Source organism: Oncorhynchus clarkii, chromosome 3 (assembly GCF_045791955.1).
Source record: "Oncorhynchus clarkii lewisi isolate Uvic-CL-2024 chromosome 3, UVic_Ocla_1.0, whole genome shotgun sequence".
Lineage (NCBI taxonomy): Eukaryota > Metazoa > Chordata > Actinopteri > Salmoniformes > Salmonidae > Oncorhynchus > Oncorhynchus clarkii.
The window spans coordinates 28,180,718-28,203,320 of NC_092149.1; the positions used below are offsets into that span (position 1 = coordinate 28,180,718).

The 22,603-nt window shown below is 41.1% G+C and overlaps 1 protein-coding gene across 1 annotated transcript in view; it reads left to right on the top strand.

Moving 5' to 3' along the window:
• Nucleotides 1-22,603, top strand: part of LOC139385358 (soluble guanylate cyclase gcy-31-like) — a 203,466-nt gene that overhangs the window by 167,100 nt on the left and 13,763 nt on the right. Inside the window, exons 4-8 of the mRNA XM_071130460.1 lie at nt 19,156-19,332; nt 19,638-19,770; nt 19,897-20,071; nt 20,212-20,303; nt 20,861-21,118. Of these exons, the coding sequence (XP_070986561.1) occupies nt 19,156-19,332; nt 19,638-19,770; nt 19,897-20,071; nt 20,212-20,303; nt 20,861-21,118 (835 nt within the window). The remainder of the gene's footprint in view (nt 1-19,155; nt 19,333-19,637; nt 19,771-19,896; nt 20,072-20,211; nt 20,304-20,860; nt 21,119-22,603) is intronic.

Consider the following 22,603-nt stretch of genomic DNA (forward strand, 5'->3'; position numbering starts at 1 on the left):
TTGGAATCTAGCCAGAGTTAGACCATCCAACAGTTGAAATGTGTATGTACCTGCATTCAGAATGATATCCAGGGTTAGGAAACTTGATAGCAAAGACTACCTAAACTATTTAAACTGAAACAACCATTTCAGTAAAAAGGTACAAACCGATTGGCTTTTTGGATTTATGTATTTTATCTTTATGTAGCATAAAATGAATTAATTGGTTGATTAATCCCAGCCATGCTATCCCAACCATGCTATCCCAGCCATGCTATCCCAGCCATGCTATCCCAACCATGCTATCCCAGCCTTGCTATCCCAACCATGCTATCCCAACCATGCTATCCCAACCATGCTATCCCAACCATGCTATCCCAACCATGCTATCCCAGACATGCTATCCCAACCATGCTATCCCAGCCATGCTATCCCAACCATGCTATCCCAACCATGCTATCCCAGCCTTGCTATCCCAGCCTTGCTATCCCAACCATGCTATCCCAGCCTTGCTATCCCAACCATGCTATCCCAGCCTTGCTATCCCAACCATGCTATCCCAGCCTTGCTGCCCAGAAAATAATAAGTAATGCTGTACACTTGCTGCCTTGAATCAGGTTTGAAGGCGAGGAAGAGCAATCAAAGATTAATCAACCAATTAATCAACCAAGACACAGACACACAGACATTGAGAACAATCCTAAAAAAATCTACCTGCAGTAGAGCATGCTGGGAAATATGAGTGGGTGTGGTTTTGATGGGACTGTTTCACTCTCCAGTGTAAAACAATAACTCTGGTTATTAACACCAACACTGGCGGTTATTTTACACCACTGACTGTTAATTTCACTCTTACAGAGCGAATTTAACTCCTGAATTAAGATTATAAATGTTACACTGAAAAATCAACACTGGTCATGTTGCTGTGTTGGTGAGCCCACAGCACACTGGTGCAGCTAGATGTCAGAGCAGGTCAAGATGGATACAACTCAAACAGCCATGCTATCCAAGCCTTGCTATCCCAGCCATGCTGCCCAGAAAATAATAAATAACGCTGTAAACTTGCTGCCTTGAATCAGGTTTGAAGGCGATGAAGAGCAATACGAGCTCGTAATGAAAATAAAAAACATGATGCTTGGTTGAATTAAAGATCATGTTTGGCCATCTGCCCAGCCTCCATCAGATGAAGAGACTGTTGCTTCTATAGCCTAACTATGGGGAGTTTCCAACTGTTTACACAATACTGTATATACTGTATATGTTTTGCAAAGGCTGGTTTATTCAGGTAAAAAAATATCATTTGATCCAAGATGATTATGGAGAATGTAGCTACATTTATGCTTTAGTGTAGATAATTGCAATGTAGCTGTCAAGACTTCGCTTCTGACTAAGAGCATAGAGAACTGAGCTAAAAACAGCCTTTTTGTAAGCTGTCTTAAGTCATTAACCATGAACAGTAAACCTTCTCATTTGAATGTTCTGATTGGTTCCTCACACCTTCATACGTCTTACTGAAAAATACAAAGGATAACATAATTCCATGCAGTGCAGGAAAATATGATAAATACAATGCATTATTTGTCACAGTGTGCATGCACAACAGAAAATGTAATTTCACAGACTTTATTGATGCACAGTTTGTGCTCATAATTCAATAATTTCTCCAAGGGTGGGAAAGCATTTTCCAATCCTACCCACTAAACCTTGCAGAGATAATGATACACTTACTGAATCTATAAATTATGCCGTTTTGGAAGCATTTCCTTTCACATACAACAACGTTCAAAATCCATATTATTGGGCGACTTCAATTCGAGCAGTCTTTGTTTACTGTGGAGGTTAGTTATCGGTCTTGGAAGTCTTGCAAAGCCATTATAGCTGTAGTGACCCAAGAGCAATCTGAGAGCAGAATAGACAGCGGCAGTGGCGCTGGCAGAATAGACATTAAGATCCCTTGATGTAGCCAATCAAGCTGCAATACAGTTGTTAGTCTCATTGGAAGATATATCATTTCAAATAATTCAATTTTCATTCAAATGTTCCAAAGAAATCTTTATTGAAAGGGTTTCTATAACAATTCAGCCTAACAACAAAAAGACATCAGTATCCAGAAGCATACTCTTCAATATCGTTTGACCCTAATAGCACACCTTGGGAGCACTCTCCCAACCTCGAATGCATTACCCAACTATAGAGATATAGTATATCATCACAACAGGGAAAGTCTGAAACAGCATGATGGGTATCGGCAACAACTTAAGTTACCACACACATCTCGCTGTTACAAATCATGAGATGGGGCACAGGGTAGGAAGGATGAATGTGCATCTAGCGGTATCTAACTTCCCTCATCCTTGCAGGGGTTGGTTAGGCTGCCTGGGAGGGAACAGAGCAGCGGAGGGAATGGGATGAGATGAAAGGGATTCATTCTCCAACAGTTTGAGGTTAACAGCTTGTCATTGGGCTTCCTTATCTGATGCCTAAGATCGATGGCAGAGTGGCCAGTGACCACAAACACATCCCTTCTCTAACCCCACAATGAACAATCCTGCCAATCCCCAGTATGTCGGCAGCAGGGGTGAATGGTGATATAAAATCATTAACCACCCTCCTCAATTGCTGTCCACGGCCTGTATTCTTGTTTTTCTCCCAATACTGCATAAATGGAGGAAATTCAAGGGTTTGGCAGAGGACGATGCCAATTACAAATCATGTTTTTCATTCGTATTGTACTGAGAAATGAGAAATGTCATGCTTTTGGAAGAAAGTTTGATCGATGGAGGGAATGACTGCACATGTCTTTCATTCTTACGAATCTGTTTCTATAGGCTACTACTTTGTTGAGCAGGAGGTAAGACGAGCCACTGAAGCGGTGAGTGTGTCCAGGTGTCTGTAGAAAGGTCACCAAGGGGTATTATAGCTGTGGGATGTCTTAAAGGTTACCGCCATCATGCTCCATCCAATATTAATAACACCAGACTACCTAGCAAGACCCCCTGCAGGTAAACAAGACCATTTAGAAAAGGAGGTGTCATAAGGATCCATAGAGGACTATTACAGAGTACTTTGTGTCAATGTACTTCAAGCCAAACCTCTTCTAGTGTTACCTCATGTCTAGTGTAGGAAACAAGTGAAAGCTAAACCACTGTACAGAAGTGAATATGTCGTCTTTTCAAACCCAGACATTCTTCAGGATTTCTTTGGAAAGGTCACACAGTCAGGTAGTCAATGACCCTTTGACCTTGTGTTTCTAGTGTTTTCCATGACTTTATCGATCCAGTGACGACATCAAGGAGAGCTTAAAGGTTATAGCCAAGCAGGCCATATTTTGCGTTGTCTACCTGTATGTCTAGGTCCAGGATATTATAATGACTGGCTTTCATAGCAGCCAAGACAAATGTTTTGCTATTAAAAATGCTAATAAACACAAGGCCGTGTCCTCTATAAGGATTTGGAATAGTCTTCCTCCGGCTAATATTTTTAAAATGTGCATTGCTCAAAACACTCCCAAAATGGAAATATTTGCCTGTTAAATGGGTGGTATAAACAATGGTAAAGAAAATATCAAAATGTGAATGAATCTTTTGCTGGCGAGTCACGGACAACAGGCATTTGTTTAAGACAAAGGCAAAGACAGATGTTGGCCAGATGTTTATGTGCATGTAAAACGCTGCCACCTTACGTATTGCCAAACATTTACATATTGAACTGGTAGAGAAATTTATAATTATTCATTTTCAACCTAAACTTTTTGGTTGCTACTGCTCTATCCTCTCACTGGTTAAGTCCCATCCCTGGAATCATTTCCATCATTGCTGTTTCCATGCCACAAATGTGGATTAGATCCCAAATCTGGTATTCAAAATGGAATGCAAATAAGCTAAACCTCAAAGCTGTTGCCTGTGGCTTTTTAAATAGGGTACAGTGCCTTGCAAAAGTATTCATCCCCCTTGGTGTTTTTCCTATTTTTTGCATTACAAACTGTAATTTAAATGGATTTGGATTTCATGTAATGGACATACACAAAATAGTCCAAATTAGTGAAGTGAAATGAAAAAAATAACTTGTTTCAAGAGATTTAAAAAATATATATAATAATTGGTGCGTGCATATGTATTCACCCTCTTTGCTATGAAGCCCCTAAATAAGATCTGGTGGAACCAATTACCTTCAGAAGTCACACAATTAGTTAAATAAAGTCCACCTGTGTGCAATCTAAGTGTCACATTATCTCAGTATATATACACACCTGTTCTGAAAGGCCCCAGAGTCTGCAACACCACTAAGCAAGGGGCACCACCAAGCAAGCGGCACCTTGAAGACCAAGGAGCTCTCCAAACAAGTCAGGGACAAAGCTGTGGAGAAGTACAGATCAGGGTTGGGTTATAAAAAAATATCCCAAACTTTGAACATCCCACGGAGCACCATTAAATCCATTATTAAAGAATATGGCACCATATTATTAAGAATATGGCACCACAAAAACCTGCTGAGCGAGGGCAGCACACCAAAACTCACAGACCAGGCAAGGAGGGCAACAAAGAGACCAAAGATAACCCTGAAGGAGCTGCAAAGCTCCACAGCGGAGATTGGAGTATCTGTCCATAGCACCACTTTAATTCGTATACGCCACAGAGCTGGGCTTTACGGAAGAATGGCCAGAAAAAATACATTGCTTAAGAAAAAAATATGCAAACACGTTTGGTGTTCGCCAAAAGGCATGTGGGAGACTCCCCAAACATATGGAAGAAGGTACTCTGGTCAGATGAGACTAAAATGTAGCTATTTGGCCATCAAGGAAAACTCTATGTCTGGCGCAAACCCAACACCTCTCATCACCTCGAGAAGACAATCCATGTAATTCATCGGCAGGGACTGGAAAACTGGTCAGAATTGAAGAAATGATGGATGGCGCTAAATACAGGTAAATTCTTGAGGGAAACCTGTTTCAGTCTTCCAGAGATTTGAGACTGGGATGGAGGTTCACCTTCCAGCAGGACAATGACCCTAAGCATACTGCTAAAGCAACACTCGAGTGGTTTAAGGGGAAACATTTAAATGTTTTGGAATGGCCTAGTCAAGCCCAGACCTCAATCCAATTGAGAATCTGTGGTATGACTTAAAGATTGCTGTACACCAGCGGAACCCATCCAACTTGGAGTTGGAGCAGTTATGCCTTGAAGAATGGGCAAAAATCCCAGTGGCTTGATGTACCAAGCTTATAGAGACATACCCCAAGACACTTGCAGCTGTAATTGCTGCAAAAGGTGGCTCTACAAAGTATTGACTTTGGGGGGGGGGGTGAATAGTTATGCACGCTCAAGTTGTCTTATTTGTTATTTGTTTCACAATAAAAGAACATGTGCATCTTCAAAGTGGTAGGCATGTTGTGTAAATCAAATGATAAACCCCCCCAATACATCTATTTTAATTCCAGGTTGTAAGGCAACAAAATAGGAAAAATGCCAAGGGGGTGAATACTTTCGCAAACCACTGTAGTTTGTAGTGCTCTCTCAGCCAATGCTTTACCCGCAGGAGCAGAGCGGGTGTCTTTCTTTGTTGTTGTATTTATGCAACAACTTAATACTATACAGTTCAAGACCCCGCCCTTCTCCATAGCACAAAGCCCTGGCTTCTTAAGGTGGGCCTAAGGACTTGACTAAAATCTGAATACCAAATATTGCGAAGAACAAATCTCCTGCATAAACGTGCAGGTCCTCTTTTACAGAGCAAACAAATCAATGCACAAAATAAGAGAATGTTATCTTCCTCTTAGCTTAAGGCACAGAGAATAAAGGTATATTGGTGCTGCCAACACACCTCCGCGGCTTTAAAAATGGCCTCAGTCTGCTGCTCTTTTGACCTAGCTAAGAGGTCCCAAAGTAGAAAATCGTCTCGCTGCAACAAACTGCCATACATTCACACAACCTTGTAGGAAGAGAATGTACAAGTATTCCTTCCTTCCCACTATATGGTATACCTCCAACACAGTTCAGTGAACTGTGCATCCCCCTAAGGCTCTGAAAAGCCCCTCAGACCCGACCTTCCTGCTGCCTTGATCTTGTGTTTAACAATAGATGGTGGCCAGGCCAGCTAGTTACTGTTTCCTCTCCCTTTACGGAGCCTCCTAGGCCAGGCTACAAGGCCACTGGACCTGGATACCTCAGCAGCAACTTCCCTTTTCTATTCTGCGGCACTGGGCTCCATGGTGGTAAGAGAGAGCTTTGATGGTATCTTTCGGCAGTTGATATCCTTTCAAAGTAAATGAAAAATAATTTCCCCAAAACTGACAAAGGTCAGTGAGGAAGCATTGTACACTTTCTTCTTAGCGTTTCTGTATAATGCCTGTATTCCCATTGATCAAAACAATATACTATGCACGTATTTTCAGGGATGAGAACTCCATAAGTAAGGAGACAATAGATATCAGACTGTGAATAAGGCATACAATCCATCTATTTAATTCAGAATGAGACTGGGCCTAAAACATAATCTAAATAAGCATCAGAATTGCAGTGCAATACCCCGAATCTCACTTGGCGTCAAATATGCACCAGATTACTTCTATGGTATATCTAGTCTGAAAATATCTCCAGGACAATGAGTGGCAATATAGTGAAACCTTGAAGGAAGACTTTGAACTGAATTATGAACCCAAACGAACAAGAATTTAAAAAGAAAATACCCATGTAGATGCATTCACAGAAGTCTGGTTCTCAGTATAAGCGAATCATCTCAGGTGAGAGAGAGAGAGAGAAAGGTAGGGTTAATGCTTGTTCATTTAGCCTACATTGGATATCAATTTGGGGAGTGTTTCTGCGAGCAGCCTCATCGGAGAGTATCGATTTATTGATTTATGAGTTAAGTTGAAACTGCACCATGGGAAAAAGAGCCTCGTTCTGTTTATATGGGAATCGATGCTACAACTCTAAATGGTGAGAAATGTGTGTGTGTGAGAGAGAGAGAGAGAGAGAGAGAGAGAGAGAGAGAGAGAGAGAGAGAGAGAGAGAGAGAGAGAGAGAGAGAGAGAGAGAGAGAGAGAGAGAGAGAGAGAGAGAGAGATGTTGGAACATTACACAAGGTTACTGCCTAAACTCTGTGATTTGATTTAGGATCACTTTTACCATATAACAGGCAACAGCCTCTGTTTCCCAGGTAGAAAACAAGACCAAGGAATAAGAAGGAGAAAGAAATTGAAGGATTTATTCACAATACCCTATTGCTATTGCATTATATATCAATCACAGTGTATTACTCCTGGGTTATTCAAATATCTGCACCGTTGATATATCAGACCATCTTAGTTCATCATTTCACTTGTCAGTTTTCGTGTGAGAGTCGAGGGGAAATAACATTAAATGTATCCAAAATATCAATATGTTATAGAAATGTCACCATAAAGATTCATTTTCGATAAGTTATTCCATTCAGGGTCAGATAAAAGCTTGAAATAATATGAGAGAAATCTCATCTAATGACTTTCCCAGCTGTGGATAAAATATTAAACAGAGGCCTCTGGGGCACACTAGCTATGTGATTCTTATTTTTTTTTTTTAAACAACATTTTAAGTGAAGTTAATTGCTTTAAGAAAACGGGAGAGAGGGAAATAATTGTATTGTATTATGGTGCATAGGTTTGCATTATGTGTATTGGGCTGTATTCCTGATGCATTAGAATGAATGCAAGTGTTGCATTAGCTATTATGAATGGGCCTAAAACATAGATACACTCAAAAGACAATGGCTAATATAGACACCTACGACCTTTAAAACAGAGTGGACTGCCTATTGCTGTCACACTTTAAGCATAGTATATTTGATAAAGGCTACATAAACCATTCATAAACCCTTCATCGATTCTTAATTTGACCCTCATTTGAAATGAAAGAGAATTATCTTTCTTTTATGTAGGCCTACCATTTATGAGGATTGGGGTTTACTTCCAGGCTGTCCAGGTTCTGAAGAATCCCCAGTCTAGACTATCCCTTTACCGCTGCAGCCATCTATCTCAGAGACGGTCTTCTGACCCAAACTCATTCTATTTTTTTATCGTCTATTGTCACCAGGCTTGTTCAAATGTACCTCACTCTCTAGAGAATGAGACAGAAAGAGAGCAAGAGAAAATAAGAAAAGCCTGCTGTTATACAGATACATTTTCTCTTTGGTCAGAATGCAATAGGTCCATTTATAGTGCTTTCAGAAATGTAATCTAGCTTGGCGGTGGAGAAATGTAGCCTGCCTTGGCTTCAGATGATTCTGATAGCAGAGTGATAACAGGTAAAGCCCTAGACGTTCTGCTGAGCATCCTGAACAGTGTTTACTCCCAACTCTGTCCTTTCTGCTGTCTGTGTGTGGCGATGACAATGCAGCCAGGGAGATTTGCCCACCTCCTTTCTGCCAATGTCCTCCCAGGCTGATGAGATGCTTAAGCAATGTTAACAGAATACAGAGCGATGGGTGGAGAAGAGTGGGAATTACAAAATGCTGAGCAGCAATCTCCTTTACAGCATTCCTTAGGCGGGCTCTTGGACCCTAAACACATTGACTCTCTCCCTGAGGGTGGAATAGGGGTAGATACGAATGTAAATGGACTGGAAAAAGAGACTGCTGAGTCCACACACAGATGGTTGTGTCAAGCTGGCACTGGCAGGGTGGCACGTGGATGCCTTGGCACACCGCAGCATCTGGCACGGGTGGCATGGAGGAAAGCACACCCCGCCAGAGTTGGTTTATCTCACCACCCAGCATTCAGGAAGACAATAGCTGTGGAAATGCAGTTTCCGCCTCTCCGCCCTCCCCTGCTGGGGTGTTGGTTTGGGCCGTGCGAGGGGAGGGAGGGTCAGGGTTTTATGGTAATCTCCTTCTGTGGGTGACAGAATTACTCTGGGCTGGGTGGTCGCTGGGAAGAGAAGAGAGCGTCTTTCACTAAACAAATGAGAGGTTTTACTGACTAAATGAGAGGCCGTTTCCTGTGGCAGCACAGCTCTCACTAAACTAAAGCACACTTGAATGAATCGATTGAGTTCCCACCTTCTCTGGCTAACAATCCCTTCCCAAATATAGTTGGCAGACTGCAATCTCCATGTGATTATGTAATTGGTCTTAAGCTTAGTGTTCTTCTCAGGAATAATAATGGTGATTATGTAACAGACAAATAACATGGCTGCCTAGAGGAGGAGGGAGGAGAGGAACCTGGATGCAGCCTGAAGCCCAGAACCAAGGATAACAGAAAACTCAACAATAGGTTTTGATTACATGATGGAAATGACGGAAAATAAACCATGTTAAGTGGTATTCAACTTACTGAGCTTTTCTATCGCTCTCTTTCCTTTTGAGTAGTTGTCGGTATCGGCGAGATGTTTATAAACCATAAAGTTAATGACTGTTTATTTTCTTTTAAGCAAAGGCTGAATTTAGAAATAGACAACAAAATCCAATCCAGAATGAAGAGATAACCACCGTTCCCAGACAATTGACATCTATCCTTAACTGAGCCATGCTAAATCTTTATAACAACCACAGATTTTATAGCACAGCATATCTACCAAAATAGAAAAGCAACAGAGAATAGGATGGTATCAGTGTGAGGCACAGCTCTAGATCCTCCTGTAAATGTCCTGAAGCCAGTGTGTGTTCCTGTTCCACACACAGAGCCCCATCATCCTCCCCTGGGTCTGTGTTGTTCCTACCGCAATACAACTCATTACCGGGGCTCACGGTCTGCACATCACTGTGTACCACTCACAATGTATGCTACCTACCTACAATTACCAAATAAAGTGTGTATATTAAACTAATCTGCAATATAAATGTTTACTTTTATTGTGTCGTTTTTCATGTATACTGTAACTAACCTGAAGTTTTTTTTTTTTTTTTTACTGTGAACAATTGAATAAAAAGAGGATTTGGTGGCTTCATTACAAGAATGCTTTAGCATTGAGCCCATAAAGATTCCAGCAGGCCAAACAGAACCAAACAGAAGCAAGAGGATTAGTGCTGGGCCAATCAATCATATAGGCGGCCATTTTGGCAGACACCTCATAAGTCCGTTCTACATAAGGTGCCAACAGTCTGGTTTCCATTTCCCCATATTGTGTGGAGATCCTGCAAAGTCCCAAAATTTGGCATAGATTTTCCATTAAGGCAGCCCAAGCTTAACTACATTGAGAGATGCCTAGGGATCCACAATTAAAACACACACACACATGCAAGCAGTGGCACACTCACACACACACACACACACACACACACACACACACACACACACACACACACACACACACACACACACACACACACACACACACACACACACACACACACAGCCAGACAAAATAATCTAAAAAGAGGTGACACGGAATACATTTTTGTTCCTCTGATTCAAACTATTACTTATATTGCGGCACAGACATAAAGGCTGTTGTACGCAGGAACAATAGGTATTTACAGCCATGACCATAATCAGGCATTACAATAAACCCTCTATGAGTCACCTGCAAGCTCATAGAAAACAGAACAGAACATTTTATAAATACTTCTAAGTTAATGAATTGCATTCAAAATGGCTGACAGAGCCAAGACAGTATAATAATTTTGAAGGTCTGTCCAGTACTAGGCTGAGGCTCCAATCGAGAGAAAAGACTTTGAGTGGGATTAGAGGGACATTGGGCCCTTCCAGAAGGACAGAATGGTGCAGTAGTCTCCAGCAGAGGAGCATCATTAACTCACCACAGACAGAAGTGCTGCTGGGCTGAGGAGAAGAGTTGCAGTGGATTAACTAGGGCCAAAGTTCAGTACTACTATCGATCATTGAGAAAAAAGTTTTACAATCCACTATCTATATTAGATCAAATGTGAAAATGGTAATGACATAATATATTCCTTTGGTTTCAATTAAACATGGTGAACAATTAATTCTGGGATTTTAAATTTAACTAAGCAAGTCAGTTAAAAAACAAATTCAAATTTTCAATGACGGCCTAGGAACAGTGGGTTAACTGCCTTGTTCAGAACGACATATTTTTACCTTGTCAGCTCAGGGATTTGATCTTGCAACCTTTCGGCTGCTAGTCCAACGCTCTAACCACTAGGCTACCTGCCACCCCAGGTGGGGGCGGCGGGGAGGAGCGTTGAATATGAGTAGGAGCAAAAAGGTGGTGTTATACGATTGATTCACTATGAAAGTGACTGAAAACAACCACACACAGTGCATAAATCACATTTCACACTTTATCTTAAAAATATGGTAATGGTGTTGTTGTGTGAATGATTTATGACAGACACACACAGACACAGACACGCATGCTGCAAGCAAAGCGACAGGCATGCAGCAGACACATTCTCTTTTACACACACTCAATGCTGATAAAGCAGATTCAGCAGTGGTGGGCTTTTGCCTCACATACTCAATCAAACACACACACACACACACACACACACACACACACACACACAGCGACACCATTCCTTTGCATGCCTTCACACAGAGATAAGCCTCTCAAGTGAGAAAGACTGAGCTGATCAAACACCTCACAAACACACAAACAGCCTGTCGCTTCACCACGACCTCCTCTCAGATTATTGCTTTCTGATGCAATTATCTCCCATACAGTGGGGATTATGTGTTCACTTTTGTTTCCCAGTGATCTGTGTCTGCCATCGTTCTAATGTGTTCTCTCTGTGCACCCTATTCTCAGGAGAATCCTAACAAAGACTAGCTGACCTTGTCTCTATTTAGCTGCTTCCACTCTCTGATGCTAACCCACAGGCGTTACCGGACAGGGAATGGATTGGAACATGGGGAAATGATTCCCATCAGATATAAAGGAATACGAATGGGAGATTATGGTTCACTGCTCTGGAAAGTGGTGAGAGTGAGGAAGGGGCATTATCAGCTTTGCACAGTTTGGACTGTTTTTCCAGTCTTTGTCATTATGGATAAGTCATTAAAAGTACTAGATTAATAGCGCAATAACTGCCCAGTTCAGCATTTGCTGAAGTGCCAAGAGTGTGCAACGCTGTCAAAGACAATTACTTTGAAGAATCTCAAATATAAAATATATTTTGATTTGTTTAACACTTTTTTGGTTACTACAAGACTTCATATGTGTTATTTCATTGTTTTGCAATGTAGAAAATTGCAAAAATAAAGAAAAACCCTGGAATGAGTAGGTATGTTCAAACTTTTGACTGGTACTGTATACTATATATTTTACTGCTCTATGCATATAATTACTGCTTGGATAACCTTATTTACTAATATGTATTGATTTATTTGTTCACTCTTTATGCGGTGCGCACTGCAGAAAACACTGGAAGAATTATCATTGAATTATCACAGTGAATTATTGTAATGTATGTTTATGTGTCAAATCCCATAAGGGATGGGTTGACAACTAGAGGTCGACCGATTAATCGGAATGGTCAAATAATTAGGGCCGAGTTCAAGTTTTCATAACAATCGGAAATCTGTATTTTTGGACACCGATTTGGCCAATTTTTTTTTTTTTTTTTTTACACCTTTATTTAACTAGGCAAGTCAGTTAAGAACACATTCTTATTTTCAATGACGGCCTAGGAACAGTGGGTAAACTGCCTTGTTCAGGGGAAGAACAACAGATTTTTACCTTTTCAGCTCTGGGATTCAATCTTGCAACCTTACAGTTAACTAGTCCAACGCGCTAAACACCTGCCTCTCATTGCACTCCACGAGGAGCCTGACTGTTACACAAATGCAGTAGAAGCCAAGGTAAGTTGCTAGCTAGCATTAAACTTATCTTATAAAAAAACAATCAATCAATCAATCAATCATAATCACTAGTTATAACGACACATGGTTGATGATATTACTAGTTTATCTAGCATGTCCTGCTTTGCATATAATCGATGCAATGCAGGGGGATGATTTAACAAAAGCGCATTTGCAAAAAAAGCACATTCGTTGGACAAATGTACCTAACCATAAACATCAATGCCTTTCTTAAAATCAATACACAGAATTATATATTTTTAAACCTGCATATTTAGCTAAAAGAAATCCAGGTTAGCAGGCAATATTAACCAGGTGAAATTTTGTCACTTCTCTTGCGTTCATTGCATGCAGAGTCAGGGTATATGCAACAGTTTGGGCAGCCTGGCTCATTGCGAACTAATTTGCCAGAATTTTACGTAATTATGACATAACATTGAAGGTTGTGCAATGTAACAAGAATATTTAGACTTAGGGATGCCACTCGTTAGATAAAATACCGAATGGTTCCGTATTTCACTGAAATAATAAACGCTTTTTTTTTTTCGAAATGATAGTTTCCGGATTCGACCATATTAATGACCATATTAATGACCAAAGGCTCGTATTTCTGTGTGTTATGTTATAATGATGATTTGATATTTGATAGAGCAGTCTGACTGAGCGATGGTAGGCAGCAGCAGGCTCGTAAGCATTCATTCAAAGAGCACTTTTGTGCGTTTTGCCAGCAGCTCTTCGCAATGCTTCAAGCATTGAACTGTTTATGACTTCAAGCCTATCAACTCCAGAGATTAGGCTGGTGTAACCGATGTGAAATGGCTTAGCTAGTTAGCGGGGTGCGCGCTAATAGCGTTTCAAACGTCACTCGCTCTGAGACTTGGAGTAGTTGTTCCCCTTGCTCTGCATGGGTAACGCTGCTTCGAGGGTGGCTGTTGTCGATGTGTTCCTGGTTCGAGCCCAGGTAGGGGCGAGGAGAGGGACGGAAGCTATACTGTTACACTGGCAATACTAAAGTGCCTATAAGAACATTCAATTGTCAAAGGTATATGAAATACAAATGGTATAGAGAGAAATAGTCCTATAGATACTATTGAACTACAACCTAAAACCTCTTACCTTGGAATATTGAAGTCTCATGTTAAAAGGAACCACCAACTTTCATATGTTCTCTTGTTCTGAGCAAGGAACTTAAACGTTAACTTTTTTACATGGCACATATTGCACTTTTACTTTCTTCTCCAACACTTTGTTTTTGCATTATTTAAACCAAATTGAACATGTTTCATTATTTATTTGAGGCTAAATTGATTTTTATTGATGTATTATATTAAGTTAAAATAAGTGTTCATTCAGTATTGTTGTAATTGTCATTATTACAAATAAAATAAAAATTGGCCGATTAATCGGAATCGACTTTTTTTTGTCCTCCAATAATCGGTATTGGCGTAGAAAAATCATAAATCGGTCGACCTCTATTGACAACTCGCCATTTGAAAATAAAATACAATGTAATTTATTCATTCAGTCATTCAGATAGGGCAATGGGGAAATCGTAATGCTAACAATGCTGTGTGTGTGTGTGTGTGTGTGTGTGTGTGTGTGTGTGTGTGTGTGTGTGTGTGTGTGTGTGTGTGTGTGTGTGTGTGTGTGTGTGTGTGTGTGTGTGTGTGTGTGTGAATGAACAGAATGAACAGGGAGGGGGGAATCAGTATACAAAACCATGCTAGAGCTGTCACAAGCCAAGTCGAAATTGGATTAGTGTCACCCTTGATAAGGAGAAGGGCAAAAAAAGGAAGAGGGAAAAATTGGAAGAAGGAAACGGCTACTTTTTTTCTCCCCCTTGCAATAATTTCATTTCAAATTCAGGGCACTGAACGCATAAACACACTGTTATAGAGCCGGGTAAAGTTAATGGAATATTTATATGCAGACTCCAGAATATTTCTTTCTTTTTCTCAGCAGTCAGTTTTTTCCTTCGTTTTACAACTGCCTTTGTTAGGCTTTGACACCATTTCTGCACCTCCAAGAGGACTGTGTTTCCATTGGCGGCTACTGAAAAGGCCTTGTAGAGAGCGAGGAAATGGGAGCTGTGATTTGTCAGGGACTATTAGCTTCTCACCACACCGACTCACATAGAAATCAATGCAAAGGAATAACGGACCGCCCTACACCATGCTTTCTAAACTGCCCTGGAAGATTCAATAAACTAATGCAGAGAGGGAGGGAAGATAAGAGTATTAAGTATTAGTGCGACCCATAACAATATAGCTAGCTACAGTACAGCATCTCTGCAGGGATGAGGGAAGAGAGAGACAGAGAGAGAGCGACAGAGAGAGAGAGAGACAGAGAGAGAAAGAGAGAGAGAGAATGTATTGAGACTGGGACAGATGAGAGTGAAAAAAAGAGTGTAAAAAGTGTGGAAAGGGAAAGAGGAAAATGGGGAAAAGACAGACAGACAGACAGACGTAAGTATACAGTAAAGCCACACAATTCGCCCCATCGCCATTGCTGTTAACATTCAGCTAGAGTAGCTGCTACCTCTGCTGCTGTGTATACAGTAAAACCAATAAGAGGCTGGTATCATGGGATTGAGGGAGAGAAATATGGCACATTGTTGGCTGGGAAAGTGATAAGGGAGGAGATTGAGAGATGGGAGCCGGATAGACTCCTATTAAGTATTCAACTACAGGGCACAATAGTTACAGCACCGTAGCTGAGATTTCCATTTGCCCCATCCTGTGAATCATCCATACAGCTATTGTGCAGTCACGGCCCAGTTTTACTACAGGATTTACAATTGTATCACTCTTTCAATGGAGCAGACCATTTATGCAGCCAACTTAGGTGTGCGGAATCAGGTATGCACTATGCATGGTCTCTTCCACCTGGCACCCTTGTGATCAAATCATCCACCAGTTAAGCTGGTTGAGGCTGATAACTCCTTCTAAGATAACAAGCAAGGAATGGGGGGGGGCTTTGGAAAGTAGCATTGAGTGCAGATGACAGATCAGCGTGTGCAGTTGCACACTACCATTTCAGATATCATTTGAATGGACTGGGCTGCTTTCAGAAACTACAGTCCCTTTACACAGGTACTACATGATGTAATATAGCTGAAATCAAAGCAAAATCTTTAAAATAATTGTCTTTAGGCATCTGTGTGGAGAGATACTTCTTGGCACCAACAGCACATTGTTATCTTCCTCCATTTACCAGCTTAGAGGCAGCAACAGACCTCCTGGGTCGCTCCTGCACAGTTGTAGAGAGGCCATTAAATAAGACAGTAACACCTGGAATAAAGGAAGAGGTGGCGAGAGTGAGAAAGGGAGGAAATCCAGCTCTGGCAGGAAATGTGGAAGAAGATGCTTAATATCACACAAAATAAAATAACTATCTCTGGTTCACCACACACCTGTCATATTGTTGTAGAGAGTGGGAGAGGGGCCATTTGTGGTTGGAATAGATTAAAGTAATCTTGTTGAAGAAGTATCACCACATACAGGAGGACCTGGCTGGCATTATAAGGGCTAATTTCTGCCATTGATTCAATAAACAATTTGTTAGCCTACATTTGGTTCCAGTGCATGAATAATACATAAGATCCCAAATTAAAATGCGTCTGTCTTTGAGTTTCCTCTTTGTAACAACAGGTAGGCCTTGAAGAGCTGTAGGTTATGATGGGAATGGTTGGCAGAGCAGACAGAACTTCCGTGGTCAAACAAGTTGTTCTAAGATTATCATAGACACTCACAGGAGCATTAAGGATGTGAAGTAATCAGCAGCTACTACGAAAATTTCAAGATCTGACATAATGGTAGCCTACTTTTTTGGATTTGTAATGGATATTTGTTATTTGTTTCATGGTTCTATGTAGATTTTAAGGCATTTTTAAAAGAAGAGTTGTTTGGGAACCAAATGAGCCGGCTCTTTTATGTGAACGGAGCCAATCGAAAAGACTCCGAATGCCCATCACAAGTTGTAATGTAGTTTCTCTCTCTGGTGACGTCCATTGATGTTTTCATTTGAATGGAGAGCGTTGTAACGGTGCCCCCTAGCGAATATTTAGAGAAAAGTAGATGAGCGCATGAAAACCAAGTCAGCTGTAGGTCGAGCCTATTCTGTCTGTGTGTTGTGTTACAGGCGTGCGTCTGTAACACAACACACAGACAGAATAGGCTCGACCGACAACTGAGTGAGTTTTAATGCGCTCATCTACTTTTTTATAAATATTCGCTAAGGGGCACCGTTACACTGCTTTACAACAGAACTAAAGCTTCGAAAATTAAGTGTTTATAATTGTATCATTGGCTTGCTTTTGAGCGCGGGACGCAGGAAGGCTGTGACCGCCTAGGCCAAAAGTGGTAAGGCTGGTGCACTATATCTGTGAATACATTTTTTTATTATTAAGAAAATAAAACTATAGTTTTAGTAGTTTTTCAAACCAACCTGTTCTCAGTCTCAAATGATTTGGCTTTTGGAAACAGGCTACGGATAGATTTGGACCTACTTGGACAATATGCCTGTAGCCTGCCCTATAGGATAACAACATAGCTGATATATACTCTTCCCTTCAGAGTTTACAGAACAGGCAAAACCATTGCCTCAATAAGCAGGGCTGCTCGTAACGAATTTACATTAGCCGAGGGCTATAGAATAGAAACGTTTTAAAGGTAAGCATACTATCACCATCAAGAACATGTTCACACTCACAGGGCTTTCTCAATCCATCTGTATTTACACTCACATGGCTTTCTCAATCCATCTGTATTTACACTCACATGGCTTTCTCAATCCATCTGTATTTACACTCACATGGCTTTCTCAATCCATCCGTATTTACACTCACATGGCTTTCTCAATCCATCCGTATTTACACTCACATGGCTTTCTCAATCCATCCGTATTTACACTCACATGGCTTTCTCAATCCATCCGTATTTACACTCACATGGCTTTCTCAATCCAAATTAAATTGACACAATTTTCCCGCGGGTTCTGAAAACGGGTGCGCTTAGCATAGCACTATAATAGAGCGGTTCACAAGCTAAGGGTACACCAATGCACATTACCTTTTTTTATTTTTTTTTTACATTTTGGATTAAAAAACGACTACAGGTTACACTTGCACTTCTAAAACCTGGTAGGTACATATTTATATCTTTAAATATCTTCTCTTTGTCCGGCCTGCAATTGAATTATTTTTTTTTTATGTACAAATCAAACCCCCCAAAAATCCATTGAAGGGCTGGTCCAGATGTTGCCCATCCCATGAACTAGGCCTATAGAGCCTACGGATTTTATATTTGCACTTCATAGTCCATAGCCCTATATGTACAACTAGACAGTATGTTGATTTATTTAAAACATTTAGACTTATATCACAGGGGGGCATTCCCCTCTTAAGATATTCCCCACAATAAGCCCACACACTTTTCCCTTTGGCATTCATAACCAAGATCCAAACACAGACTTACAGCACAGTACACACACACACACACACATTGGCCTGCTATGCCTTCAGCGAGCTAGAAAGTCACCACTATTACCTTTTCTTTGGTAGCTGCCAGAAACATGCCTTGGCACTCTTATTTTAGGCCCTGCCACCCATTGACTTGACAGAGAAGTGTCTGAAGAGGGCCAGTGTCACGAGCAGGTGTTTGGCCAGTCAGAGCAGGGAGCAGCATTTTGGTGTTCGCTCCCACAGTTGGACCAGCGAATTACATACCACTGAGGGACTGCAGGTAAGGGACTCATATTTTCACCCTCTTCTTCTGCTTTTTCTTTGGGAAAACCTTTGATATACTATGGGTAAACATCTGTGTTAGCTGGCTAAATGCTGTGGAACATAGATTCCGGACAATTTTAGGTCCGAGGTGCCATAGACTAGAGGCAGTACTGTGCAGTGTAGTGTCTTATTTAAAGATGAGTCTTTAAAGGATAATCTTCTGCTATTCTAAAAGTATTCTGATCAACACTGACAAAAGAGTATTGTGTAACAGTGTGCTTGGGTAGGGAGGTGTTTGAGGAGGTTACCTGACACTCAGACCTCAGGGTAAGAGTGTAAAGTAGCTCATTATGCCTGTATATGTATGCATGATTTGTGTGCATGTGAAAATGTGTTTGTGATATAGGTGAGATTGATTTTTTTTTTAAATACTACATGTGAAATGCAAGTACTGCACATGTGCTAGTCCTAGAATAGAGCTGAGAGTAGAGCAAGATTTCAAAGGGGAGAATCTTGCTCTGTCTGAAAACCTCATTCATATTGTTTCATGTCAATCCTATTCAAAATACCCAAAAGGGATGATTTATTGTTTTTGAAAACATTTTGTGACAATGTATAATGAGGGACTTCATAGTTTTTAACATCTAGTTCATCCTATATGCAAAATGACTCAGACTGCAGGTCTTTCCTTACCATTCCTCAGTAAAGCAGTTAAACTTGGCAGAAATCTGGAGGTTCCCAACCCCCTTAAGATGTACGGCCTGTACTTGGAAGCGGTGAATGATTATATCAACGAGTCGTACGGAGAGGATGTATGGAGGCTGATAGAGGCCCGGGCAGAGATACCGCATCTCAAGTTTGTCCGCCATCAGATGTACAAGTACGGCCATATCCCATCTAACTGTCGGAGCTAACTATTTCTCTGTAGCCATCATATGAGTCATATTTACTTTATATTCTAACTTTACCAGGAAGGGAAGTCACTTGAGGTTTCACTTGAATCTCTTTCCTGACAGACTTGGCAAAAGCGCATCAAGTTTACATAGACCATCAATACATAACACACACATAGACAACCGGTCAATGAATGCACTAATTGTAAGTCACTCTGGATAAGAGCATCTGCTAAATGACTCAAATGTCCATGTAAATGTCATATCTAGGTATCCTCCTTCTTCCCTGCAGTGACAACCTGATCCTGCGGCTGGCCAAGGCAGCAGGCGAGGTCCTGGGGAAGACCCATGATGAGCTCATGTATGCCTTCGGGGTTTACATGGTGAAGAGGATCGGGAACTACGGCTACGAGAGGATTCTCAAGGTGACCTAGTGTTTAGTGGCCCTCCTCAAGTGTCTGAGTTAACACTAGGCATAATTGGCCCTAATCAATGTTCAATACACTGGTGTGTGTGTAATATCATAATTAATCCCTTATCCATTCATCCAGGTGTTGGGGCGTAATGTGCGTGACTTCATCAATGAGCTGGACAACCTGCACGAGTACTTTCGCTTCTCCTTCCCCAAGGTGCAGCCTCCCAGCTTCTGTGTGGAGGAGGAGTGTGAGACCAGCCTCACCCTGCACTACCGCAGCACCCGCAAGGGCTTCACCCAGTTTGTCAAAGGTAGGTAGGGAGCACCACAGAGGACAAACATAGCAAAAACGATTTTTCTGGAAGCACTATATTTGGTAATACTATACATAGGGTTCATGTCACACATCCCCAATCTGTAAAAATACTTTTTCTCTCTTCCCATACTGTAGGCCAGCTGTCTCAAGTGGGAAGGCAGTTCTACAACACAGACATTGAAGTTGAGATCCTGTCCAAAGAGGAGACTGAAAAGATGACATATGTGGTATGTACTGTACATCTACCTTTCTGAAGCTACTTCTTTTGAACAACGTTATGTACACGCCAGCACACGTGCAAGTAACTCCTCCGACCTAGACCTAGGACTGCATCACTTTCCAAGTGTTACTCTTTGCCCTATTGTCAAACAACTTCAGTGTCTGGCCCCATTGTCAAACAACTTTAGTGTCTGGCCCCATTGTCAAACACATTTAGTGTCTGGCCCCATTGTCAAACAACTTTAGTGTCTGGCCCCATTGTCAAACACCTTTAGTGTCTGGCCCCATTGTCAAACAACTTTAGTGTCTGGCCCCATTGTCAAACAACTTTAGTGTCTGGCCTCATTGTCAAACAACTTTAGTGTCTGGCCTCATTGTCAAACAACTTTAGTGTCTGGCCTCATTGTCAAACAACTTTAGTGTCTGGCCCCATTGTCAAACAACTTTAGTGTCTGGCCCCATTGTCAAATAACTTTAGTGTCTGGCCCCATTGTCAAGATCTTTACAACCTTAAGACCCTCACAGCTGCGTCGCCATGATTACCTTCAATGTCTCTTTGCCGCAGATCTACAAGATGAACTTTGACAACGCTGCCTTCAAGCACCGCATGCCCCAGCAGAAGACGGCCCCGGGGTATGAGAAGCTACCCATGAAGAGGGGCATCTTTTTCGACATGTTTCCCTTTAGCGTGATCTTCCGCCGGGACATGACCATGTACCGCATCGGGGACGGTCTAAAGGAGGTCTTCTCCGACCTGCAGGGCAAGAAGGTCAACGAAGAGTTCACCCTGGTGCGGCCCATGCTGGAGTTCAGCTGGGACAACGTGAGTACAGGAGAGAAGAGAGGGGGGTGAGGGTTCTGTTACATTTGGTATGGTTTTTCCACTTACCTAGGCTATTGTTGTCAATCCAGAGTTTTTTAGTGGATATTTGGATTATTTAGTTACATTCAACAAAACCCCCTTTAATGGTCCAAACAGTGGAAATCGTGTTTTTCATCACATTGGATGATATTTGGATGAAACCAACACAAAGTAGAGTAACCCAAGTATGAAAAATTACTGTAGCTGGCACACTGATAAAGTTTGATAATAAAGTTACTGGTCCCCTTCCCCATGTCAAACGCTTGGATTCAGTCAGGCATTACTAAGGATTTACTTCCTGCTTTATCCAACGTCACATAAAGCCGGAAATGTAATACACCAATGGTAGCGTCTTATGATCTCAACTAATTTAAATATGTACCGCCTTAAGAGCGTCATTGCATGTGTTCCTACGGTTTGCTTTGGCTTTGTTTACAAACTGTAGGCAAGGTGCTTATAGCTAGCTCAAGCAGAACGCGTGACCAAGTAATATATATATATTTTAAATATACTGGTAGCCTTTTATCTGTGGTGTGACTGTTAGCTATCAAGCTACTTACCCGCATGCCGGCAAAAAAACACATTGTAACAAGATGCTATAGTGTACATTTAACGTTACACTATTTTCTGAAGAAGGAAGATATCCGACAGCAATATCTCATTTTAATTTTGTGAGGACAGGCTGCACGAAAATTACAATTATGTTACGGGTGTGCAGTGCACATTTGGAGCGAAGTTGCTTTATCAATTGTGGAGAATATTCGATTGGCCTTGCCAGGAAGCTAATCCTAAAGACGGATGCAATACCATCATTGACATTGGAACAGTGGATCTTGCAAGCGCTGACCATAATGTAAGTATCATTATTATTTTCACTTTCCATCTACTTTTGTCTTTTCACTATCATCAAGCTGTAATGATAGACATTTTTGAAAATCCAACATCTATTTTGTCTGCACAGCTTTCCAGGCAACCACCACAGCAGGAATGCTGTGAAACATGTGAAGACAGACCAAAAATACTGTACATCATTTATTCATTTCCAGTGGTGGAAAAAGGACCCAATTGTCATACTTGAGTAAAAGTAAAGATATGTTAATAGAAAATTACTCAAGTAAAAGTGAAAGTCACCCAGTAAAATACTACTTGACTAAATGTCTAAAAGTATTTCATTTTAAATATACTTAAGTATCAAAAGTAAAAGTATAAATCATTTCAAATGACTTATTAAGCAAACCAGAAGGCACAGTTTTCTTGTGATTTTATTTACTAATAGCCTGGGGCACACTCCAAAACTCAGACAATTTACAAACGAAGCATTTGTGTTTAGTGAGTCCGCCAGATCAGAGGCAGATGAGATGACCAGGGATGTTCTCTTCATAAGTTTGTGAATTGGACCATTTTCCTGTCCTGCTAAGCATTCCAAATGTAAAGCTAACTTTTGGG